General features: G+C 40.1%; 3 protein-coding genes and 1 non-coding gene across 4 annotated transcripts in view; all 4 read left to right on the top strand.

Moving 5' to 3' along the window:
* The window catches only part of ppp1r37 (protein phosphatase 1, regulatory subunit 37), a 43,581-nt gene extending 35,441 nt beyond the window's left edge, over positions 1 to 8,140 (top strand). The window contains exons 8-13 of the mRNA XM_005742077.1: positions 814 to 926; positions 3,592 to 3,733; positions 3,840 to 4,006; positions 4,662 to 6,303; positions 6,426 to 6,503; positions 7,264 to 8,140. Of these exons, the coding sequence (XP_005742134.1) occupies positions 814 to 926; positions 3,592 to 3,733; positions 3,840 to 4,006; positions 4,662 to 6,303; positions 6,426 to 6,502 (2,141 nt within the window). The 3' untranslated portion in view covers position 6,503; positions 7,264 to 8,140. The remainder of the gene's footprint in view (positions 1 to 813; positions 927 to 3,591; positions 3,734 to 3,839; positions 4,007 to 4,661; positions 6,304 to 6,425; positions 6,504 to 7,263) is intronic.
* Positions 8,141 to 14,371: 6,231 nt separating this feature from the next.
* LOC102200127 (zinc homeostasis factor 1) lies at positions 14,372 to 20,271 on the top strand. Its single transcript, XM_005742189.2, has 6 exons — positions 14,372 to 14,495; positions 15,915 to 16,526; positions 17,383 to 17,664; positions 17,774 to 18,051; positions 19,173 to 19,360; positions 19,697 to 20,271. Exons 2-6 carry the CDS (start codon positions 15,917 to 15,919, stop codon positions 19,998 to 20,000), a joined length of 1,662 nt encoding a protein of 553 aa, XP_005742246.1. The 5' UTR covers positions 14,372 to 14,495; positions 15,915 to 15,916; the 3' UTR covers positions 20,001 to 20,271.
* An 817-nt stretch (positions 20,272 to 21,088) lies between these two features.
* On the top strand, positions 21,089 to 21,174 carry trnastop-uca (transfer RNA opal suppressor (anticodon UCA)). Its single transcript has one exon. It is a non-coding gene; the product is annotated as a tRNA-Tyr (tRNA).
* Positions 21,175 to 22,038: 864 nt separating this feature from the next.
* Positions 22,039 to 25,590, top strand: mrpl28 (mitochondrial ribosomal protein L28). Its single transcript, XM_005742076.2, has 6 exons — positions 22,039 to 22,180; positions 22,624 to 22,929; positions 24,186 to 24,338; positions 24,420 to 24,554; positions 24,654 to 24,740; positions 25,165 to 25,590. The coding sequence occupies exons 2-6, from the start codon at positions 22,645 to 22,647 to the stop codon at positions 25,258 to 25,260; spliced, it is 756 nt and encodes a 251-aa protein (XP_005742133.1). The 5' UTR covers positions 22,039 to 22,180; positions 22,624 to 22,644; the 3' UTR covers positions 25,261 to 25,590.
* The last annotated feature ends 577 nt before the right edge of the window (positions 25,591 to 26,167 follow it).

Here is a 26,167-nt window from a genome sequence, read left to right as displayed (position 1 = left end):
AATCACTGTTGCTGCAGTTGGTGTACATACAGCGATTGATGATTAAGTCTACTATAATAATAACTTAAGGGGGCAGATATTAGCTGAACCACTCGTTAGTCATAACATAATGAACTCTATTTTTCCCTTGTAGTCTGACTAACACTTCAGGCCTTCAAGGCAATAATTACATGTATCTTAGTGGTTAATGGTAACAATAGGCTAATTAGATATGTTGTCACTTCTGTCTTTAGAAAAAAAAAAAGGAATGATAATATTAACAATAGGAACAACAATAGTAGTAGTAGTGATAATAATGATAATAATATGTTGTTATTACTGTTTACTGTTAATAATAATTCCTGTTACTTTGTCCTGGCACTGGCCCACAGATTGAGGAAACACTGGAATATTATTTTTCATAACCATTTCATTTTGTATCTATTTCTCAAATTAAAAATCATACCATGTTGATGCTGCCGATTTCATTTTCTGGCTAAATGGTGTGGGGGGTTTTTTTTGGCTTGTTTTTTACTTAACCATTTTCCTTACTGTTTGTTTTAAGCTAAAGCAAATGTATTTATGCAGAAGAAATATATTTTGTATTTCTGTTGCATGTTCACTTTTAGATTTCATTTAAAGTGACATTAAAGGTGTCCTAAAAATCCTCAAATGTGTCTTCTTTATATCAATAGAAGTTGTGACAATGCATAGGGATATTATTATGGGCTTTACAGTTTACAGTTGCTAAAGTTTTTTCCACTGCACTTCATCAACGTTACAGTAATCTTCTAGATGCTCATCAGAACTCGGTCTGTGTGTGTTTCTGTGCAGGTCTGGCCTATGTGTGTGAGGGACTAAAAGAACAGAGGAAAGGCCTCGTCACGTTGGTGCTATGGAACAACCAGCTCACGCATAATGGCATGGGCTACCTTGCTGCTGCACTGGTACACACACACACAAACAGATACACACACTTGGTCACAGTGAAGCCAGGCACATTGATTGAAGGTTTTAACAGCCTATGTGTGTAAACTTAGAAAAAGAAGAAAAGAAAAAAGCACCTGGAAGGCAATTTTGTTTTTTTTGTTTTTGTTTTTTAAACTCTGTCAGATAAGTGATCCGAATAGAAGTCTGCTATTTATTTCTTAGTTTCTTAATATCCTGCTAGGGTATTCCACCCCCAGCTAGGGCTCACTTTCCTGCATATGTGCACATTTTAATTCTACCTCAGTCAATGTTTATGACTGTAATTTAATTATTGTAATACATTTTACCCATAAAGCATGTCATCTTTACTGGAATAATGGTGAGTCACATCCAGGACCCTGCTTGAAGCAGACGTAGCAAGGTTGGGGGTTTCCAGTTTCTCCTCAGGTTGCACAGGCTATGTTTCACACTCCTTAATGTCTGGACAAATAAGACTTAGAACTCTGTTTATTTTCCTCATGGGCATTCATACTTGCATATCCTTTTGGAAACTGCTGTTCAATTACTTTAGACAGGTGTGTAGCTGGTGTGTTAGTGTGCTGTGCAAACAGGTGCTATGACGTCTGATTTGACTGGACATTTCCGCATAAACTTGTCATTAATACACCTGACATTTTGTGTTGACGTATTTCACTAAGTGAATAATGTGATCTCATGTCCAGGTCGTGCCATTTCCAGTTCAACCTGGAATAAATTCATAGTGGTTAGTTACAGATAATCCATTGCTGAAGTCGCACATCTGTCATTGAGGGATTGAATGTCATTATCTGTTCCTCTAAGTGTCTTTTCCTTCCATCTTTTTATTGTGTTAGTACTACAGACTCTGATGAGTCATTCCATCTTCAGCCTTGTCAAGGACAGATAACTGCCTTTTTTCTGTTTGTATGTAGTGGTCAGAGGTCTTGTTGCAAACCATTGGGTATATTAAAAAAGAAAAAACTAACATAACATAAATGACTGCATGAATCCACTGCAGTACATTTGTTGATCTCATTACTTCCAGTTTATTGATGGTGATTAATGAGATTTGGTTAATTTTGTTGACTTGGTGTAGTTATGTTCATTATGGGCAGGGCTGCAGTTACGCTTCACTGTTTGTCATTTTTAACCTATGATGTAGTTTTTGAATTTCATTTTAATAGCCAGCTCCCATCATGTGATACATAAAAGCTACCGTAGCCATAGAGACGCTTCCTTCTGGACCCACGTAACTGGCAGCATCAGAATGACAACATCCAGGTTTCATGCTTTATCAAACTGAGGTTCAATGTTAATGGTCTTTAAAGTGGACGTGTTTGTTATGTGGACAAAAAGGCAACTTGCATTACATGACACTGTTTGATAAGTCCAAAATAAGGATATCTTATTGGAGACAAGTGGTGTTTTCCATTGCATACAGTAGAGTGTGCAGCTCTGTTTAAAGCTTCTTGCACCAGTGGTGTCATTGGCCAACTGGCTACATTTTCTGAAGCCTGGAATTTTGGAACTTGGGCCCACAGGAGGTGCAATGGCCCTGATTTGTATATATCACAGTTACTGTATTTGTTACATAGACCTATACCTGTATCTTGTACATAAAGCCATCGGTTTTATTTGATTCTTAGGTTCAGTGTGATTGCATTGTGAGACAACTTTTCAACAAATTGTTATTGTAAGCAAACTTTTTTAGATAAAAACAGGATTTACTTTAAGCTACATGAAAAGGAAATGCAATAATGTAAAGGTTATCATCAAACCTAATGTGGCAGATAACTATGCTTAAACCACACATGTTAATAATTATAAGAGGGATTCACTTATTTTTATAACCTGTGGTGGTCTTTGCCTTTCGATTACTTAAACCAGCATTTCTGAGATTTTTCCAATAAATGTGTCTGTTGGTTTTTGTTTGTGTTTGTTTGTTTTGTTCAAACAAAATGTCCTAAAATTTCAATTCTCACAGATAAAAAAGAACCTTTGATTGTTTTGGCTAATCATTCACAGCCCTGGATTTGACCACAGTTTACTTGGCTGCTAAAATGTTATGAAATGATAATGTTGCCCAAAAATGTAAAAGCAGCACTCATTTAAATGGGCATTTGACGTTTTAGCACTAGCTAACAGGAATGATCTTAATAAATACTCTTAATGGATGAGTAAATAGTAAGTAATATCAAAACTGCCTACTTGGGGATGAGACCTTTAAAACAAATCTCAATGATACTTAAAGAGAATGACTTTCTGTAAACACTTCATGTAGGCATTGAATCCTGCATAAAGTACAACGTTGCTTATTTTTTGACATTTCTAAAATTACACTAGATGTACAAAGCTTATTCAAGTTCAAGGTTCTTTATTCATCACATGCGTAGTTATACAAGTATAACACACTGTGAAATGTAACCTGACACGCTCCTAAACTTGTGCAAAAGGGGGGAGAGAGGAAGAACATTATATATTATGTACATTATGTGAATGTGCATGTATGCAGCAAGCAGGTGAATTCTGTACATTAAGTGTATTAAATAAGAATAGACATTCTGTACTGTACTTATTCCTGTACTGTTAAAAAACACAGCAAAACACTGTGATTATGTTATTCATTATTATTTCCACTTGTAATTTAAATATTGTTCCTCTCAGCCATGCACACAGAGTCTGGAGACTCTGAACCTCGGCCATAATTCGGTGGGTAACGAAGGAGTCCACAAGCTGAAAGACGGGCTGATCGCCAACCGCTCTGTGCTCAGGCTGGGCCTTGCTTCCACCAAGCTGTCCTGTGAAGGTAGGAAATGATGTATTTGTTCCTCAGCTGTAGTTTTTTCTGGTGTGTGTGCGTGTGTGTTGGATTTTGGCATTTTTGACTGGCCTCCTGTTGTTGTGTGCTCTAGGAGCTGTGGCTGTGGCCGAATTCATTGCTGAGAGCCCCAGACTGCTGCGCCTGGACCTTCGAGAGAATGAGATTAAAACAGGTGGCCTCATGGCCCTGTCTCTTGCCCTGAAGGTTAACACCTCTCTGCTGCGTCTCGACCTTGACCGGGAGCCCAAGAAAGAAACTGTGAGTATGTGAATAAGAAATGGTAAAGGGTAGAGAGGACAGGAAGGAGATGGTTGAACATAGTCCAAATATTTCTGCAGCATTATCCCATTTCAGCTGTGTACAAATGTGTTTGTTGGGTTGAAATTAGGTGCCTTTGTACTTTGCCAATATTTTCCCTGGATTTCGAAGCCCCCTTAACTTCATAAGGAGAGGAGGTGATGTTTTCAGTGTATATAAAATGACTCATTTTCAGCAATTCCAGTGAGAAGACCAAAACCTAATACAGGTATTTACAGTTTAGGTATAGCTTAGTGTGGCTTGTTGGACGGTGCCAAATACTTCTCCTGTCCAAAAACTGTAAAAGAAATTGATGAGCCATGCTGATATTATGATATGATATGTGCACTGCTCTGATAAATACCCAATAGGCAACAGATCTCAGTTGTTAGTTAATCCCCAACAAAAGTACAATCGTCTTTTTTCTGGGGAGAGGTACTTATGATCTTCTCCATCTGTTATGCCAGCACGATGCCATCCTTTAAAAAAAAAAAGATTGTGTTGTGAAAGAACATACTTCTTGCTAAAACAAATGAAAGAAGTAAGGCCCTGTTACAGTGACTGTTTTGCATATTAGAAATGTGTTTTTTGTGTTTTTTGATTTTTTGTCTCTTAGGTAAAGAGCTTTATTGAGACACAGCGTGCCCTGCTGGCTGAGATCCAGAATGGTTGTAAGAGGAATTTCATCCTTGCTAAAGAAAAAGAGGATAATGAGCAGAAGATGAAGCAGTCTGCCTCTATGGCTGAAATTGCCACAGAGCAAGAGCAAGAGGAGGAGGAGGAGGAGGAGGAGGAGCATGAATCAGCATCAGAGGAGAGAGGTGACGTAGAGGATAAAGACGATGAAACGGCAGGAAATGAAACGCAGACAAGCAGGCAGTCAGGAGCGAGCTCTGACTCAGATGTTCCCCAGACTCATCTGGAGTCTGACTCTGACACTGAGGACGAGGAGGAAAGCGAGGTGGTAACAAAATCTTCCACTTCAAACTCCTCCACTCTCTCAAACCAGACTGCTACTCATACCCATCCAGGGGTTGCACAGTCTCAACTCAGTGCCTCACATACATCCTCAGCCTCACCGTCCAAAGGGTCAAGCGTAATTTCTGTCACCGTCACAGAATCTGCAGCTCCTCCGGGCACACCTCCATCTCCTGGACGTTGCATATCCGTCTCAAGCCCTGGGAGGGGTCATAAGATTTTCATGGTGACCCGGGTGGAGAGCCCCCCTGAACAGCATCAGCTCCAGTTAAGTGTGCCTGCTGTTCCCAGCCAGTCTAAAGAGCCCTCAAAGACTCCTGCAGACACAACACAGCAGACACAACCCCTGTGTACAATTCAGACACCTACACAAACCCAACTGACACAGGAGGAAATGAAGGAGAACTCACCTGCTCTTTTGACAGACTCTAAAATGACAGAGCAGAGTCCTTTAGCACTAAATACTCCACAGACCTGCAAACTAGAGCCACAGTCTACAACTGAAAACACAGATCCAAGTCTACAGTCACCAGCTCCGCCTTTAAATTCCTCATCAGACCAGGTAACAGAGAGCCCTAAAAGCCCCCAACCTGAGCCTCTTTGTGTAGAAGGAAACAAAAAGGAAGAGGAGGCGAAAGGTCCTGTAGGAAATGATTGGCAGGTGATACCCCGAGAGCGTGAACAGTCAGAGGAACTGAATCCACCCCAGACTAGTTTACCTACACAGCAGGAACTGTTAACATCTGGACTGCAACAGCTACCAAATGATGTAGTAACTGCGGCAGAGGAGGCCTGCTTACCACACCAAAAACAGGAGACGCTTCTACAGAAAGAGAAGCAGGAAATATTAGTCAGCTTACCAGAAAATGAAAAACTCAGTTTAGCAGAGACAGAACAGCCAAACCAAGAGGAGCCAAGGCCAAAGCAACAACCAGAGGCACATGAACAGGAAGCAGAGTCTTTCCCCTCTGTCCACACTGATCTGCAGGCACCAGCTGTCACTCAGGGTGGAGCACAGGAGTCAAATCCTCAAACAGGAGATGCAACACAAAGTCCTAACCCCACCTCATCTTGGCCTGAAGCCATCACTCAAATAAATCCACTGATTGAAAGGGAGGAATCGGCTGACGAGAGCTCTGCAGACGAGGGAGAGAGTTTTGCTGAGGCTCTAGAAGGGGAGGTGCTCGGTGCTGCTCTGCCCAATGGCCTGAAACCTGAGTTCTCCCTCCATCTTCTCGACACTGAAAGCCCCAAGCCTGGCAGCTGTGTGATGGAGCACGGTGAGAATGTGTGAACACTGATGTCATGTTTTTTAAATCAGGTCGCATTCAGTAGATTTTTTTTGTTGTTGTTGTTGTTGTGGAAGGGTTGTTTTAAAGTCTCTTATGTGTCACTCGTGTAGTGAGTGTCAGCTGTGGACAGGACCTGGAGGAACTGCTGCTGGAAGCCAGTTTGGAGACTGGGAGAGATGCACCGTGAGGTATAGAGCATTTATCACACTATTAATCTGCTGCAGAGTGTGCTTGAAGCAATACTACTTTGTTGCATTATAACTTATAAAAAAAACATAATTCCTGTTTGTGCTAATCAGCAAATAAACACGAGTCTCTGCCTGCCCTCTAACAGCCCCTCATGTCAGCCTCAGTTACTTTAAACCTAAAGAGCCCAGTCAGTTCTGATTGGCCGGATTTCAAAGCTGCCCTTCATGAGACTTCATCCGGCTCTAGTGGCTAGAAAACAAATATTTGTGTACATGTTCGAGCCTTATTCTCTAAAGTATGCAACTGATGAAGACCAACCATAACGTGAGAACCCTTTGCAGAAAATGCTACAGAACCTGCTTCTGGAAAGTGTTAAGCTGGTGCTAATATGTAGCACGTTCTATGCACATTCTCCTTCTGGTAGAAAAACAGCATGAAAATGACAGAAAAGGCACTTTGTGTTTTCTGCTTCTGCTCTTTTAATATTTCAGTTTACAGTTTATTTCTCACAATAAACTGGGGTGCTGGATTGTGCTGATATGTGAAGGCCAAGTGGATTTATATACAAGTATATCTTGCTCACATTTCCTCCACTGAACCACAAAGACTATATTCTGTAGTGCAAATGATTGTGAAATGGACCATTTTCTGGTGTGTACATGAATACAGCTTCATGGTGTGGTTAATGAAATATTTAAACGTGGTTCGGATCAAAGTTCAGTTTCTAAAACGTTTATCTCCTCTCTCCTGCTTCCACAGGGACTGTCGGGACAGGTGAAAACAGCATAAGTTGTCTGGCTTTGCTACGTGACTGGTTGCCCTTCAAGTTTTTGTCATAACCTCCAACACAGCATTCTCATAAAGGACAGAAGACCCAGTGTTAAACTCGCAGCTCTGTACAGGAAGATACAAACAAATAATGGAAAAGACTTGAAGGACAAGATTTGCCTGTGGAGCTCAGTTGTGACATAAGGAGACCCTCCACATCCACACTACACCCAACCACTGAAACACACATGCATATGCACATTGAATATGCGAAATGAGGGGGAGAGAAATAAAGTTCAACCTGTTGTCACTACATTTTGTCAGCCGCAATCTTTACATGAAGAGAAGTGTGGGGACAAAAGAGAGGATGAAACACTAACCAAAGACGGACCTTCCTCACAGCTCCTTGCGCTCTTCTGTAGGTCTCCACAATGATTTAAAAAAAAAAAAAAAATGGTGATTAAAAGGATTTTTTGTAACATACATACACAAAGACAATAACAGATGATGTGAAGTGACAGAAGACAAAAGAACAGTGGTAGACCCTGCCCATCAGACCTGCTGGCTTAAACACTTGAGGTTGGAGTAGGTCGCTCTTTAAGGCTTTTATATCCACAGAAGCTGAAGTTGTTAACGTGTCTGTTTAAGTGTCAACATTTTCTGTGTGCGTGTCTCCCACTCCCTCCTTTAAACTCTAAGGGACTTCTGCCAAAGTGACCTCTCCTGTTTGTTTTCTCCTCCTGTACTCACTTTGGCCCCTCAGGAATCGGCGTTCCCACCACCGCTCAGACCTTTCAGATCTGACGCGGAGGAGCTGCAACCGTCTCCCGTTCGCTTCTGCTACAATAAAAATGCTTTTTAGAGTTCACCGAGTCGGTGATTTGTTCCCCGCTGAAAAGAAAAGGAAACTTTAGTGAATATCAGAAATGTATACGTCTGATTTTGGTTGATTTATTTCTGGGCGATACGGGGCAAAAATCAGTTTTTCCTTTGATTCTCTGCAGCTCAGTGATTGCTTTATTCGATTGATCTTTGTTGTGTGAAAGTGTAAGGAAAAACAGCCTGGTCTCAGTCGTCATCTCCCCGCTCTTTTCCTCCGGTCCCTCAGTCTTCCACTGGCGCTTCGTGCCATCTCGCCCCTATGTTCTCGCTCCTCATCATGTTGCCTTCAGTCTCACCACTTCAGATTCAGTGTTGTTTTGATTTTTTTCCTAAGGGGGCGGGTGTCCAGGTTTTTTGTTTGGCTGTTTTGAGAAATCAATTACTTTATATTTATTTTATGAGCCCTCTGATTTATTTGACCCCCACCCCCCCATTTTCCTTTCCTTTCTTCTGATTAGGGGTTTGCTTTAAAGTTTTTGATGTATATATCATATCACACTAGGGGAAATATTTAGTTTTTCTTTTGTTTTTTGAGGGGGGAGGGGCTCTAATAAAATTGAGAGGAAGGGTAAATAAGATTGAATGATTAGAAACGGTAACAGCAAAACAAAGAAGCGGTGGGCATAAGAGGCAACATATTTTAAAGCTGCGCTGCTGTGTGAATCTGTGGCCACAAGGGGGCAGTGATGGCTGTTTCCCCACAGGCCCAAAGGAGAACAGTCTGAGCAGAATCACGTGCTGATGTCTGTAAAAATCCAACTCCTGACCATAGTTTTTCAGAGCAGGGCAGTTAGACGGTATCTCCCTGAAGCGGATACCGGCAGGTTGGATTTCTTTTCCTGCCGACGGAGCAGCATTCAACCTTCCTGCTCTTCTACACCCAAACGATAGTTTGCTCCCACTGTTTGTAATGCTTTAATTTTAGATTTTTCTTTTTTTTAAAGAATAATTTGTTAACTTAATTAAACTGTGCTGGTAATCACAAAGTTATGTATGGCAAAATTTGTTCCTCAAATAAATGCATGTAATAACTAATAATATGACTGAATGTATGTTTCAATGGAAAATACTCCACTTGGAGCTGCACACGAATGCATGAATGACAGCAAGAATGATTTGGATGAAGTTTCGGGTTACAAATAATGTAATAACAGACCAGGCTCAATATGTTGCAGTAACGGCAATTAAAATGGTGATAAGAAGTGCAGCAAGCAGCACTGACATGATTACGGTTCCTCTGAAAGGAAAGAAATGTGCTGTTGCTCTTTTGTTCTTTTTAGCTTGTTTTCTGCACTGCTGAGCGGCTCCTCGCCGGCACGTTAAACCAAAGCCTGTCACTGATAACGATGTTACTTGAACGTCGGATGCTGTGTCATTAATGTGGTTTTTGTTTTTTACACATAGTTTCAAGTTGCATGCACACTTTTCAAGCTTGTCAGGCTGTTCTCAAATTCTGATTAACAACCACACACACACACACACACACACACCTTTTGCTCCAACTAACAGAAATCGGACTTATACATGAGACATCTCTACATTTGAGTCACTTTAGACCAGTGATACCCAACCTGAAGACGCTCCAAAAATGAAAGATCTTAAGACAGTCCTCTGCTTTTTGCTTTGGATGCTTAATTTATTTGTTTTCAGATAAGACAATTTTACAGTAGACCATAGCAACTTATTGAGCAAAGATCCCCATGTTAAGAACTTGACCAGGACTCAAATACTGTGTGACCAAACGCACTGACACATCCATGCATTTTACTCTTTATAGGACATGTTTGGCTGATGTGATGAGAGTATACTGTTAGTTTCAGGTCTTCACATATTATCTCAATCGTAAGAAAAGATTTGAAATTAAGGTGTTTTTTGAAAGCTGACTTTATCGTTGTATTTCTGGTGGCTCAATACTGCAGTGGTTTATTCATTCGCTTCACAATGGAGAAGGATCCTGGGGAGGAGATACAAATCCGTCTGTGGTGATGTCAAGAAGTGCACCTGGCACCTACATAAATAAATCTATCAAATCAAACGTGCTGCCTGCTGTGGTGACCGATTGTCAATAAGGAAGTTGCTAAAAGTAGCATTACAAAAACTCCATGAAGACATCAATAAGTGTGAAAATCTTTATACTCTGTCCACCTGTTCAACATTTATTCATTTATTTTTATTCTTTGCTAAATATTTGCACGTTTCATTTTGTGAATAATGAGGCTGTTTCCTAGCATTTACCAACTGGCACCAGGGGACTCGTTTGGATTTATCGTCAGTCAAATTTCATAGCAGGCTGATGGAAAATAAACAAGTGTCCCATTTCTCTGCACCAGGGTTTCACAGCCTTTAAATTTAAAGTTGGCTTCAGAAAAAGGAGAAAAGCATGTTTTAGCTACCTTCTTTTGTTCCTTAAGATCCTTGTTTCTCTCTCCCTCCTGTCCTATGGTCATTTCTATTTCATGCCTTTGAAATTAAGTATAAAACAAAAAGAAGCCATGGCGTTATTATTAGAACACCACAGAGATTCCAGGAGAAACACTTCCCTCTCCTGAAACTATTGCCCAGTGTGAACCGACTCACCCCTCTAGGGTGTAGTAGGCTGTCCTGGGGTGAAGGTGTGGAGAACGATGGGAGCTCTGCTCTGTATGTTTTACTATACAAATTCTTGACCACACAAATCCACCCCGCCCAATTATATAAGAATGAGAGAAAATTGAGAAGAGTGGCCCCAAAGTGGTGCAAGTTTCAAGTAAATGTCACAGAGTTTCTTTGTTTTTTGTTTTCAAAGTTACATTATGAATCCTGAAATGCTGAAGAAAGTAGCAGAAATGGCTCATCTTTGCATTTTGAATCACTATTTTTTTGTTTTTCATGTTTGTAAACTTTTACAGTTGTAAACAGAAACTGTGATCTTTCCTTTACTTCAACTGCTGTAAGGGGCGATGCTCTGACCACTCAGCTGGTTTGTTATTATTAATTCATTTTTAATGATGTCATTTTCCAGAGGCCAGACACCAAACTACTCGATTATTTAAGAAGAAAAGAAATATATTTTAATGTTAGCCCTCAAGTTTGGAACCACAGGCCTACATTCATTCAATCTTCAGTTTTCTTCTGTATTCACCGATTGCAACAGTTATCTGTGATGCCACAAAACGTCCTTCCTGTCATCAGTGCCTGTAATCACCCACCCAAACCTGCCCTGCAGTCAGTGTAGTGTAATCACGTTCGGTGTAGATTTGGAGGATTTTCTTCTCAGTCTGGACTCTTACATCTCGGGACACAAACTGTGTGACACTGTTGCTGCACAGAGTTTTGGTTTTGTTGCATCCGTGGGGAAATTCTCGTTGAAATAAAACATTCCTAATGTTCTGTTGGCCTCCTGCGTTTTCTTCTTTTGTGACTTATCATATGGCTCGAAAAGCACCTGAGGCTTGTTTATCTCCACGCTGGTACGAGGCATGTGATTGTGGACCTCGGGGCAGATGGCTGAAAAGTTCATCAGTGTGAAGTTTTCTGGAATCTCTCCACCGACGTTTAATTTCCTCAAGTAGAAAAAGCTGATAACTGCCCGCAGCAAGGAGCAGGACCAGGTACAGTATGTGGTTTAATAAATATTAACTGGACACAGATTTTCTTCTAGTGAAGAACGATTCAAAGGAAATTGCTTTTCATGTGCACACAGGGACGCTGGATTAAACAGAGCTAAATTCTTGAGACAGCAGCTGCTCACTTGGAAGCTATGACTTTTTTTCTGACATACAAGGCCTTTACCGAAATCGAACTAAGAGGAAATAAAAGCATGAATAATTTTCTGAGTGTCAGCTATATATCGTAGGGTAGTGATGTTAAAATTCTTTATGTAATTCTTTGATCAAAATGTGTCTATCACACAGAGCTCATCTGTGTTATTTGGATTCTTACTGTGCTTAGTCTTGTTGTCAAATTCTTTTTACATCGAGGGCCTCATATGGCTCACTTTAATATTAAGTGGGCCAGATCAGTGAGCTTCCCCTTTCTTTCAGTGTTCTTTTAATCAATATTAAAATGAAGTGTGATTTCAAGAGTGCATCTCCGTTTTGGTTTCCTCCTGTTGGCATCCATCCAGGATTTGATTTGTTTATTTAGTCTAAGTTGGCAGATGAGAGGAATTTCTTTGGTCAAGACCACCTCAGAAAAAGCTGGATGTAGTTTTCATGGATATATGTTTATACTAGCACAGTATTTGTATTATATCCAATGAACTCTCAGATATCACCTAAACACCTCTAAAAACAACATATTGTACTGGCTATGAAGGCAATACAATGATACCTAAATATTTATTTTTCATCAATAAATAAGATGCAGTTTGATCTGATAATTATACCAAGTTCACCACTGAAATGTATTAATTCTTGAATCTGTATGTTTGAACAAGCTTATTGTTTTAGCTGGCATCTATGGAGTTTGTTGTGAGCTTTGAGCTAAAGCTAAACCAAAACTAGCTGAACTGGATCTAATACTAAAACATTTCCTTTAACATTCCCAACTGAAGTATTTCAGTTGCCATCCAGACTATTTTATTTAGTGAGCATGTAATTGCTGCACATAGGCTAAAGGTGGCTTTAGCTAGACTTATGGGACAGCCTTGGATTTTCTCAGGCAACAGGCCCAAGAAGGAGGGCCAAAAGAAAGTCACAGAGTGCAGAAATGCTATTGAGCATATTTAAAATGACTAATGTGATCTCGATTAACTGTTAATGTGAGATAGTTAACAAGGGTGCCTTATCCTTTCTTAAGTAGGATGCCAACCCTCTGTGAAGAAGAAAAAAATACACCCTAACCATGTTTCCCCACCACTAACATGAACTCAACCAGAAATGAATAATTAATCATTTAGACCCAGACAGGCACAGGTGTTTTAAAGAACGCCATGTCCTTTGGGGTTGCTTGATGACTCTTTGATGTTTAAGCAATTATATACAAATATGTGTCAGAGTTTTAAGAGTGTAAAGATTTTAAGCTTTGATTCACTGATTCACAGTCCCAGAATAAAAAAAAAAACAGAGGTGGGGGAAATTGGTATAACAGGCAATATTTCAAACTTTATGGCTCCCTCTTTCTGTTTCGGGACAGCGACAAGTGATCAAATGCTTCCTCGCTGGGTCTTTCCTTGGGTTTAGCTGTGCCTCAGGAATGTGCTGGCATGCTGGTGAAACAGTAGGGATTTATCTGTGGTGTCAGCCCCTATCTGGCCTGTTGATCCACAGTCCAGTGGACTGAAACAACCCCCCTCACGCTGACACTAAGGAGCAGGGGCCGATGGGACTGCAGCGTCATAGTAGGATCATGAGAGGGGGACAGAGAGGGTGCAGCACATCCACCGAGCTCACAGGGGCTAAGGAATTTTTTTTTTTTTAAAAGGAAAGATTTTAAAACGATTCTTGATTAAACTTAAATTACTGCAAATACACTAAAGTACTCGCCTTCTTATGGAGAAAACTCTTATGTGTGATCTGAACATTGACTTTTTGTTGACCCTTCTGCCTGTGGAACAAAGCATTAGGAATTCACTCATCAAATTTTGGCCCATTGACACAAACTGAGCTGGCAAACATACAGCCTCACATGAGCTTAGATTTGACATCGAAGCATGAACGTTTCTCCCCACAAATGTGCTGTAGATCGTATGTATGAATATATAGAATAAATATAATAATATGCGAATCCCAGTAAATATGATATTTCTGCCTCCTTTGATAAATATTTCAAGAAATAGACGATGAAATAATCAGTACATATACTGCAAATACTTGAATGAATATCTGAATGAACATTTTATTACCAGTAGGGGGCTTAGAGAGTGTTTAGTATTTAGTTTATTCCAAATTATAATAGAGTGTTATACCCTGATTCCCACTATAATTAGACAGGCCAGCTGAAGGCAGCAAGTCCATTGGTAATGGAGCTATAATATTGACTGGATGCCAGTATCCTAAATAGTTTAAGGCAGAGCTGAGAAGGTCTCACCTCATGATGGCATTATATAATCCTGACAACACAATCAGGGTTTAATTAGTGCAAATAAGCTTCACTTGATCTGCTTGGAGGGTATCTGAAGAGTGGGTGGGCCGTGTGAACGTATTTTCAACGTATTTTCTCCCACCAACGAGGGATGATCCCACCCACACCCTCCCCTGCTCACATGACTGTGATTACAGCAGAGGAGGAGTGTGGTGGGACAGAGAGAGTGAGAGATGGTGAGCACCATGAATGACACTTTTCAGCTTCAGCTGCACGGATCACATCCAGGAGTCCAACTTACCTTTTAGTGCCGGCTGAGGGACATCCACTTTTCTGGGGTAAATGAACTTAAGAATATATGACATGCTGTGGAAAGTTGGTCGTAGGTTTCATGATTGAAACGTGTTCTTGTTTGAAAAGTTGTTTCTCTGAAACCAAGACTGCTGCAATTATAAAAAAAAAAAAAGTCGTCTTTAGCTCAAGATTTTAATCGCGAGAGTAATAAAAGGCTTTAAATGACTTTTAAAGTACCAAACAAAAAGCCCTCAAAAGGTGCAATGCTTCATTTCATGTATAAGAGTTCTACTTATTCAATCATCAGTGCGCGTATGCTGAGAAGTCATGAGTGCACCAGACGGCACAGAGGCATGTGGTGAATTGTGTGAATTGTATGGGCTCATGCAGCTGACATCCTGACCTTGAGTGTAACAGATGCTTTTGCAACATCGCAACACAAAGTGTAGCTCTTTGAGTTTGTTTCTTCAGGCAAGGACAAAACTTAATCTGACTTCAGGGATAGAATTCAGCTCTTAACTCTGAAATGTTCATTTTTGTGAAACATTTGACCCGTTTGTAGCTCCTGCGGTGGATGATGAACTCTCCAGGGTGTAACCTGCCTGTTGCTCTATGATAGCTGAAAAATATGCTCCAGCTCTCCCATGGCCCTGAACTGGATCAGCAGTTGAGAAAATCAGTGAATGGATGGATTTCAATAGTTTGTGCGTTATTGAAGTTATTATTATTTTTTATGAATTTCACTCTCTCACTCCTTTTTTTCTTGACTTTAAAATAATAACACATTCAACCATTGGATGCATAAATGGTTTGCATACATGTTGTTAAGAAAGAAGTTTTTCAAAAGACTCTAACCAGGCCTGTGAGAAAGTACATACATCTCATCCCTGTGACTTTATCCTCTCACATTATTTGCTTCAGTTCGCTGAGATTTGTGGGCTCCCTTGAAAGTCTTACCACAGCCTTTCAGTCAGATGAGGTTCTGACTTTGACCTGGTCATTACAACACCTTGGCTCTTTTGGCATTCTGTTGTAGATTTCCTGCTTAGCTTAGGATCACTGTCCCGTTGCATGATCCCATTTCAGCCGAGCTTTAGCTGTCGGACAGATGGCCTCAGATTTGACTGTAAGATATTTTTGCATACAGAAGAGTTCATGTTGCATGGCTGCAAGGTGCACAGGCCCTGTGGCTGCAAAACAAATCCAAATCCTTACACTCCCACCACCGTGCTTGGTAGCTGGTATCAGGTGTTAGTGCTAACATGCTGTTTTTTCAACAAACATCTCCAATTAGATTGAGCTATAAATGGTCATCACTTATTATTTATTATTATGCCAGAACATGTGGTTATAGTCACCTGTTCATGTGTTATGTGACTGTCGCCCTTCATGTTAGACCTCAGTGCAAACAGTGGGGTCTCAGATTCTGAGTGTTTTGAATGTTTCTGTACTCTTAATTGCAGGAATGCGGGTGTTACACTGGTCCATGCTGGGAGTGACCATTCTGCTGCTGATGTGCGAGATCGCCATCAGTCAGCTGTGTAAGTCTCTCATCACCCTGGTGGATGGTTTCCACACGCTCTTTATCCTCATGCACCTGGCTCTTCCTCTTCCTCAGACTGCAAGCACAATTAAAACATCGCTCTCCTCTTTGGAGCCCTCTACTTCTCCACATGCTTCCTCCATTGAACCTCCAGCTGGTAGCCAGACAGTCACTGCTCAGCCTAACCATGAGACACCATCAGTGGTCAACCCTCATCAGCCCTTCTCCCCAAAGATTTCCCCTGCAGCTCTAAACTGCGGTCTGTCTTACCACAACAGCAGGGTTCAGGTTGTGAGGGTTTTCATTTCTACCCTCCTACTGGTCTCCTTATGTATTTCATACTCCATGGAAATTATCCACTTTTTCCTGAAGCCACACCCAGTGCATCAACCCCAGCTGCTTGTGGTGGTTGGAGTAGTCAGCACGCTCTATAAGATGCTTGTGTTCGGGCTGAGCTGTGATCTTCTGCGACATAAGAAGACCGGGGTGGGCGAGGAAGAGACTGGATCTCACCTACTAGTTAACCAAAAAGGTAACACACAAAAAAATAATGAAAGAAGGTAAAGGGCTAATTTATTTACCTGCACACAACTCTTCGGCTCATTGTACCATCAGGGATGGTAAGCATTGATCCAATCCTGCAGATTTACAGCTTCAAACCGCAGACCTGAGATCTGTTTTTTTAGTCACTCTTGTTTTTTCTTATATATTTTACACTCACATACATATTAATATCTGTACTCTGCTGCAAGCACAGACGCCCTGCCCACTTGCTGCTGATTTAAAGGTATTAAAGCATTAAAGAGCTAAAACAGCTTGTTTCATGCAGAAGATGAACTGAGCTGCTGCCAAGTTTCAATATAAGAGGAATAAAGATTATTTTGATCTGTGAATCATGCAAAGATACTTCAGTAGACTTCTAGAATGAGAATCACACAAGAGGAATGAAATGATTAGACGGTATAATAAACATAAAGCTACAGCCAGCATGTATTGGCTTAAAATGAAGAAGAAATAAGGGGTTGGACATGGCTAAGTTCCCATTCACACTAAATGTGGCTGCTTACAAATGACACAGTAGATTACAACACATTTCACTTTACTTCAGCAGATAAAGAGATATATTGGTGCACCCTTGGTTGCTAGAATTTGTTGCATTTGTAACATCTTGGTAAGGCTGCCACAATAGTTGATTTTCAAAAATAATTATCAATTTATAGAAGAGTAGAAAGCTTTTTTTAATGGCTAGATTAGGCCAAGTGCATGTAGACGTTGGGAATGGATTATTAGCTATGTACTCTAATGTAGCTATGCAGTGTATATTCAGCTGTAAGGAAGATCAAATGGTGTCCATGTTTGCTTTTCATTCCTGTGTTCCACTCCCACAGTCCTGGCTGAGGAGCAATCCATGGGCCAAGAGGAATTCGAAGACATGAGTGTATCAAATGTTGAGTCTGCTATGCACGATATGCTCCACAGCAAGGCGCTCGTCCTCTGCAATCCGGTAACCTCCAGCATCCCTGACACTGACGCCCAAAGTCAGCAACAACAGCCAGAAGTTCACCCGCCTGGATTTAAAGTAGCGAGCAGTGCTGAAGATTCGAAGGCTTGTAAGGGTCAGAGTGATTTCACAGAGAATCCTGAACACAACACCTGCACGGGACATCATGGTAACACTTCAGCTCTGTAGACTGTCCACTTTTTTTCTGTTCAGGTTCCTGTGTTTTAGCCCAAACAACAGTTTCAAAGCATGTGTTTTGCTCTTTTCTCTTATTTCAGAGAGTCAAAATGCGTCTAAAACCTCTGACGTCTGCAAGTCATTACCTCATACTGAGAATCCGGTTCCAACCAACTGCTGGCCCATCAGACTCCTGTCATTGATCTTTGTCACTCAGGGAGTTTTTACGTCTCTTCTGGGCCTGATCAACAGTCTGGTGATGCTACTGATCCTCCCGGAGGTCATCGACAGCTCTGGTGCCTGCTGCCTCCTGGTTTACCTGGATCCTGGCCTCTCTCTGCTGGCTGTCATTACGCTGATTGCCACCTCTGCACCGCAGGTCACGCTCTGTGTGTTTATGTCATGCTAAACTACACACTTAAAGTTGTAATCATTTGAAAGGTCTGGAGACAGGCCTCTAGTCTGCATCCAGAATAGATGCATGACAGAATGAGTTCATCTCAAGCAGAGTATCTTTCTATAATCTACTTAGTTAACTGGCAGCTGAGCAACTGATTTTACAAATAAAATTATATTGCAGGAAAACTATGAAGAGGTTAAATACGTAATGCGGACTGAAAACAACACAACTGTAAATCCACACTATGAGAGTGTGTGAGAGGAAAAGCAGTGTACAGTAGTTTATTATTAAAAGTACAGTTAGAATATGCTTGTGCTTTAAGCACTTTGGTAAGTAAGAGAGGTATAGACTTAGTGCATTAGTAAGTTTTAGCCAATTTGAAGTCAGGAAGGAAATAATGCAGTTATGGACAAGAGATTCTGGTGGATTAAAATCAAGTATTTGAATAAATTAATGTGTAAAATACAGTTTTTCACATTAAATTGGTGGTTTAAATGTCTGCAAGCAAGTCAGGAATAGATATAAAAACATAATTCAAATGTAGGCTTAATAAATTCGATATAAGGTCAGCAGACGCAAATAGTTGCTCTGTTTGAGAGTCAGATATTCTGGTTTATAGAACAATAAAATTGGTTGCAGCCAACAGGGGGAAAAAAACTACATTTGTATCTAAGAGTCTTTATTGATTTTCATTTTTACTGATTTTTCTTTACTGCTTTTCATCAGAAAAAACTCCACTTTAGGTGCTTTTTTTGTGAAAAAACAAACACAAATAAACAAAAACAAACTTTAGACCATCCTGGTTGTCTGTGCAAAAGTCTGACTGAATGTCTATTATTGACATTTGTATCCGTTTTCTTTATGTGCCATATCCATGTATATGTATGAATATATATACATGTATGTATATATATTTTGATAGAGGGCAGTCCACAGGATTTACAATAAGGTTATATATGATATATATAATAATATTATAGGTTTGCAGCTATTTCCCTTTTCCATATTCTCTGACAACACTGCTGCCAATCACTTTCTGGCACTTCCAAAGTGTGTTTCGTAGTACAGGCCTCTGTTTTCACTCTTGCTTCCCTCTGTAGTTGTACAGGTATGGGCTGCTGCTACAACAGGCCACACCACCACATATTTGCGTTACTGATCTTGGGCGGAGGATTGCATGCTTGCCTGGAGTGCAGGCTGTGCACGACCTCCACGTCTGGCAGTTAACTGAATCCCTCATTGTGGCCTCTGTTCATGTGCACTGCTACACGGGATTTCCAGCACACAGGTGAGACGAATAGGTTTCTGTTCTTCGGTGGTGTTCTGACAGTCAGCACTGAGTATTTAGTTGGGAATGTACTTAAAGAGGAGCTGTTGTGCCCATATCTAACTAAACGTTTTTATTCTAGCATTCTATTTCCATTCTATGTTAAATAAGGATCCTTTTCTAACTTTGCATAATGCAAGGTTACTCTAATAGAGTCAAAGAATAATAACATGGTGGTCAAAATGTGACCACCAGTCTCACTTTAACTGTCACTGCTGAGTGGCTATCATAAATATGATCTGTCTAAATTCAAAATGCGACATTTTATTGATGCAGGTTCATTTCACATGTATGCAGGTGTGCTGAAATGATGTCTGGAGTCACTAAAGTGCTGAGAAGTGCAGGTGTGAGCTGCTGCACTGTTCAACCAGAGTTTGATTCCACCTCGTTAGGCAGCGAGGACGGAGCTTCTCCTGTTATCCACAGAGAGGACCCCTCACCACCACCTCCCCTGGCGTGCAGTCTTTCCTGCGGAAAGGCCTGTGCCAGGAGTATGTGCTGTTCTCCTCCAGAGGAGGCGATCCAGAGCCTCCTGGCGCCACCGAGTGGAGAAACAAAGGAAGAGCCTCAGACTTTGATCATTGAGAACACTTTTCTCTGACAATAACCAAAGAATAACCACGGAGGAAAGAAATTAATCATCACATTCATTTCATGACGGAGAGGGGAAGATGGTGAAATGTGAGGAAATAAAATGACCCGAATAAGCTCAATATCAGTCTCGAGTTTTGTGGTGCTACTCCAAGAAATTTTATGCAGTGTGTAGTAAAATGGTTTAGATTTTTTTTTGTAATCCCCTATGTCGCCATACTTGTGCCTGAAAACTCTGTTAGTGTTTCCAAGTTGTACAATAAAACAAATCTTCATTCTAATATGTTCTGTTTTTTTTTAAACAGGAGTAAGAAGTAATAAAAATGATTCACTGCTCCAGATTGTTCACTCCAAATATCATTCTACGATTAAAATTTGGCTACAGCTATAACTCATCGTGAAATGCTATATTTGCAACATTACACGAGTTTGATACTGTGTGGAAAAGTTGGAGTTAATCTAAAATACAATAACAAACATTTATGGGTAAATTTCCTGTAAGTGTAAACCATGTGAGTCCTTCTTATCCCTGCTAAACATCTTTGTGATCTTGAAAAATATCTTGTGTTTAAGTCAAAGTCCCATGAAGCAAGAAGAGACGAGCAGGAGGTGAGTTCAGCTATGTGTGAGATGTGCCTGAGATGCCTCTAGAAACCGCTTTACATCCTCTAGGCTTTATGCATTTCTCATTTTTAGTCTTTTATTTATAATTTGAATGCTATATAATGATATTTCTATTCAGCACAACACACCCAAAGGCAATACAGCCATAATCAGCGGTCGGCTGTTTGGATTCTGTTGTAGCGGTGATGATGCAGCTTACCTTTGAGAAATCCGTGTGTCTCCTCCTTTATATTTTCAGACAGCCAATCAAAGCACGTCTGCTTTACATAACAGCGCAGACTTGATTACATGTCTTTTCTTCAGTGATTTATTCGCACAAGAAAGATTAGATTATCTGTCTTGCAGTAGACGATTGTTTTTGTCACCTATCTTTGATTAAAGCACGCTTAAAACAGTCACTGTATGTAGCACCGTGAGTCAGATGAGTATTAAAGGTATGGGGTATTTATACGCGTAAAGAGGATGTTAGTAAGTGCCCGGATGAGCCTCGGTGGTCCGGGGTGCAGGCTTCAAACCTGTAGCTGCTTAGCGGCAGAGTGGTTCAATTCCACCTTTCGGGCGTAACGGCGAAGAACAGTTTTGAAATGATGAGTTGTATAAACGCTTAAAAACGCATTGTGCCACTTCCTGTCAACCTTCGTCATTGCTTTCCAAAATAAAAGTTCATGTTTACGCACTCTTATATATGAATATCAAAATAATATCTGAACTCTTCAATGCAGGAGATGGTAATGGTCCTCCAAACCATGAGCACTTTAAACAGAAGGGTTTCACAAACAAAGCCCTACCTGTACACCGTCTCCACTCCGTCTTGTGACAGATAGACACATCTGCACATCTGCAACTGTTAAAACACATATATGTAAAAAAAAAAAAAAAAAAAGATTGTTTATATATTTTTATTTCTTTTTAAGTAAACTTCCTGCAGAGTTCAATGAACTACAATCCCTGCTATGGAGAGATTATCGTCTCTTGTTGAATCTCTTGCACTACTGATTTAGGTTCTCTTTAAGGATTTCTTTTCTTCTTTAAGCTTCTCCCTCCAGTAATTCATTCTATTTATCTGCACGCTAAGTGTGCAATGAAGTCTGATTAACTGACTAAAAGACAAAAACACCTTGACGTTAGGGTTTAAAAACAGATTTCTTGTACATTTATTAAGTCTAATGCTGCTTATAAGTAATGAAGGATTTTAAGAATACTACCGAATAATGAACAAAACACAGCGCTTAGATTCTTAAAGGAAGCTTTTGATGCAAAAAGATGAAAGAAACACAAACATAACACGTTTATATATATGATGCGTATTTTACAAGAACGCGTCTTTCGTTTGTTCTGGTCTAAAGTACATTTTTATTTTCTGCCCGTGGGTGCACATCCGGTTTGCCCGGAAAAAGCGACAGAGTGACGTCTTCTCTCGGCCAATCATATGTGACGCTGTTTGCTCTTCGCGGAAGTTGCGGCCAGTATCGGAGGATTCACGATGCCCTTGCTGGCTTGATGTTGAGAAAACGTGGATTAAAATCTCCATTGTTGTTTGACGGCGTTGCTTTTTCTAATTACGCGGTGAGACCTTTTAATGGTGCTGGTACAGACACTTATGGGGGGCTTGTTTCTTTAAATAAGCCGGTGTGTAACTGTGTTGTTGGCCTGCATTGGTTAACGATCAGCTAATATCATCACACTTATTCTGTTTCTGTATCCCAGTAGTTATTTATCAAAAGAAATAAACGATTCAGAAAAATGTTCAGCTTGTAATTACATAAGGCATTTCTGGGAACTGAAAAAAAATACTTTCTGAGTCTTCATCGCAGTTCTCGCTTCATTATTTTAAGAATGCAACCTGTCACAGAAAAATCAGGAAGTTTTTCCTCTTTTATTTCTGCACCAGAATATTTTCTGTATGTATTAAAGCTGTAACACCTGCAAACACTGGAACACTGTCGATTGTTTTGATTGGTCAATACAAGCAACACTAAGTTTTGTTCTTTCATCCCTCTGTGTTGCAGATTTGACTGTCAAAAGCAAAAATGCCTCTTCTGAAGTACTCCCCTAAAGTGTGGGAGGCCCTTAAAATGAAACAGGGCATCTATGCTCGTCTCCCGAAGCACTACCTCAAGTCACTTGAACAGAAGGAACCCACACCTGTCCACTGGAGGCCTCTAGGAGTCCAGTACCGAGCCAACCCCAACACGGGGCTGAAGGAACGGGTGCAGGATGTCCCAGTCCCAATCTACTACCCTCCAGAGTCCCAGGACGGCCTGTGGGGAGGAGAGGGCTGGATATCGGGCTACAGATATGCCAACAATGACAAAGTTAGTCTGTAGAAGAATAGGGTTTTTTTTGTCTTTTTCGTGCTGCTGTTGTGTTCTTTTGATTTCCTCTTTTGATAATTTCCTATAAGAATATTATATTATATAAAATGCTTGTATGAAAGCAGGGGGCAGCTTCTGAAGAACAGAGCATTAGAAGTTGTATTCCTGAGTTTGCTCCATTTGATTTGCATCAAGCCATTGTGTCTTTACAGAGAACCATTCACAAAAGTAAAGTGATCTTGAAAATATGAATTGGGTGAAAATTAAAAGCTTTACTGCTGCTTAGTAAAAATGGCAAAGCGCTGTATTGCTAAAGAAGAACATCACCTGCTGTATTATTGGCTGTGAAAGTTCAGCGTTTATATATATATTAATCTGAGAGAAAAATTCTACATGATCAGTATCAGGATTTATAACAGCTGATAAATGAAAGTTAGAAAAGTAAAGATGATGGGAGAAATGTCCTTCAGCTATATTATGAGTGCTGATGTTTCGTAGTTTGTCCAATAGAGGACACTCTGCAGCTTCCTTGTTGGCAACATGGGTTTGGAGCACCACAAATACAACAACCAGCAGATCCAAGCAAGGTTGGGGAAAGTGTAAACAACTGAAAAAAGTTCAAAATTCTGCCTCAAGAGGAAATCATTAAATCGCTCACAGGCCCGTGTGAGCCTACAAACCACCTCCTCCACCTGCACATATATCTCTGTTTGACAGGTGAGAGATGATGTGAAAAATAGGTGAGGCGCCTCTTCACCATAGTTCTGTAGTAGAACGCCACCTAAACCAAAAGAGGAAACATCTCCTTACAAATAATGACGATAATAATTCCTTATTTGAATCATACCGAGACAGATTTATGTGCCAGCTCCTCTTTCAGGTCACATGAAGCTTTTGTCTTGATCAGAACCACTATTTCTTCTTTAAGAGCAAGTCTCTGAGGAGTTTGTTTTTCTCCACGAGCTGTGGGATGAACTCTGACTGCTGCTGTCTTGCAGTAGTAGTTTAATAGAGTGGAGCTACAGGTCATTTGATAATGACAGACTCATTGGAGAAGCAGCTGATTATTTTCAGTGATATATTTGACTATTGCCAATGAGAATACTTGTGGTGAACCACCTCATGTGATATTATGTGATATATTTATTATTTAACCTGAGAAAATTAAAAAAGTGCTCGTTTTACTTACTCAAATGTATTTTTTCGTGTGTGTGTTTTGAAATAGTTTAAAAGTTGTCTAAACTGTCTTTGTTTAGATGTCCACTCGTCTGAGGAAAACTTGGAAACCACAAGTGTTCAAGAGAGAACTTTACAGCGAGATCCTTGACCACAAGTTCACCATCCCAGTCACAGCTCGCACTCTGGACCTCATCGATGCTGCTTACGGCTTCGACTATTATATCCTCAAAGTAAGAGAAAACTACTCCGGTTCAACATGAACTTTTTCTTATTGTGTTTTCCATGTGTCTCTAACTAATGACTGGTTGTAGACACCAAAGGAGGACCTCAACTCCAAACTGGGGATGGACCTGAAGAGGGCAATGCTGCTTCGTTTAGCACGCAAAAACACAGAGCTTTACCCTAATGACCCCATTAAACGAGAAAAGGTTTACGAGAAATACAAGGTATGTCCAATATGTCTGAGTCAACCGAGGATCTGGTGAGTAAAGTCATCAAAGGAAAAAATAAATAAATAATACTCCCACTTTTTTCTCTGTGAGCAGCAGTTTGAGGTCCCAGAAGAAGTGGTAGAGTGGGCTGGTCTAAGTCTGGAGGAGGCTGTGGAGAAACAGCGGCAGCTGGAGCACAAAGTAATGAGTCATTTAAGTTTTAAGTTGGTGTGTCTAGAGTGAGTTATGTGTCGGTATGTGACATTACATTTACAGAAAAAGGTTGTGAGAAAAGGGAAACCCTGCAGGAGGAAGACTGTTTCCTATTTATCCACAGGCCTCTTTACTGATGGATTTGAACCCTTAGTTTTTCCTATTAAAACCACAGTGTTGCTTCCAGGACCATGTGAGATGAAAGCTGACAATGTTATTCTTTGTTTTATATTAAAATGAGCTGCAACATTTAAAGGTCATGAGATACATCTTTTGATAAATCTCTCTTAAGCTACATTTGAAGCATTTTTGACATTTTTAAGTTATTCATCTATGTTGCAGTAATAAATTAAAAGAAAGGCCTACACATGAGACCAACATGTTTAGTTGTCTTTATATTCTTGTCCTTCAGGAACCTGAACCTCTGTTTAAGGTCTGTGTGGATAAGCTGGTGGAGGAGCTGCACATGAAGAAACTGTTGGAGCCACACGTCATAGAGAAGAAGTGATATCTTGAACCATTTGTGTAACTGGAAAAAATTATTAGGTTGAACTGTGAAGCTTCTCTGGATTTGGTGGAGAGTTTGAATCCCCACATCCTTGTTCCTGAATGCAACCGAGAAGAGCGCAAAGGTGAAAGTGACAGAAGAAACTAAGCCATGTTGGTTTAATACTTATTTATCCTATTTCACTTATGGATTATTCCTCTTTGCATTTAACAGCCTTGCATAAGGAAGTTCAGGAATTAAGGGAAAAACCTCCAATGGTGTAAATATTCCCTGAGCAGCTCTGACATGAGGCACATGTATAGAAAATAAAAGATTCCTTTTCTCTTAAAACTTGATTCTGTTTGTTTGTTTTGTAAAGAATATTTAATGAGTTTATTTTTTAAATAACTTCAATTTGAAAACACAATTATCAAACCATATAATATATGTTTAAATTTACCTTTTCCTTCAGTTAACATGGTGTTAAGGTGTTACTTATCCGCAGATGTCATGTCACTGTACATTGTCCACACTGAAATACATCCACCTGTGCTGATATCGACATGGCTGTGACAGTGGGTCTTGAGTAAGTCGGAATATTATCGAAAGAACAATATCCACCAGTGTCGCAGCAGAGGTGTTACAGCAGTGAAGCACATAGACTGGTAGCAAAACCCAGAGTGAAAAAATTATCTGCTAATTAATATTACCGTGCATGCAAAGATATCGAGAAATTTACCGATTTTTTTTCCCCGTTTGTTAATATCATCACTTTACTGAGTTCTTTTGATTCCTCAGAAGCATCCGATGGAAGACAAAACACTGCTCAGTAGACCATTTTATGTATATGTATATATATATGTATATGTATATATATATGTATATATATATGTATATGTATATATATATGTATATATATATGTATATG

The sequence above is a fragment of the Pundamilia nyererei genome, unplaced genomic scaffold (genome assembly GCF_000239375.1).
Source record: "Pundamilia nyererei isolate P.nyererei 1_Seehausen unplaced genomic scaffold, PunNye1.0 scaffold00117, whole genome shotgun sequence".
NCBI classification, from domain to species: domain Eukaryota; kingdom Metazoa; phylum Chordata; class Actinopteri; order Cichliformes; family Cichlidae; genus Pundamilia; species Pundamilia nyererei.
The sequence above is the reverse complement of the archived record's forward strand: the minus strand, read 5'-3'. Positions and strand labels throughout refer to the sequence as shown.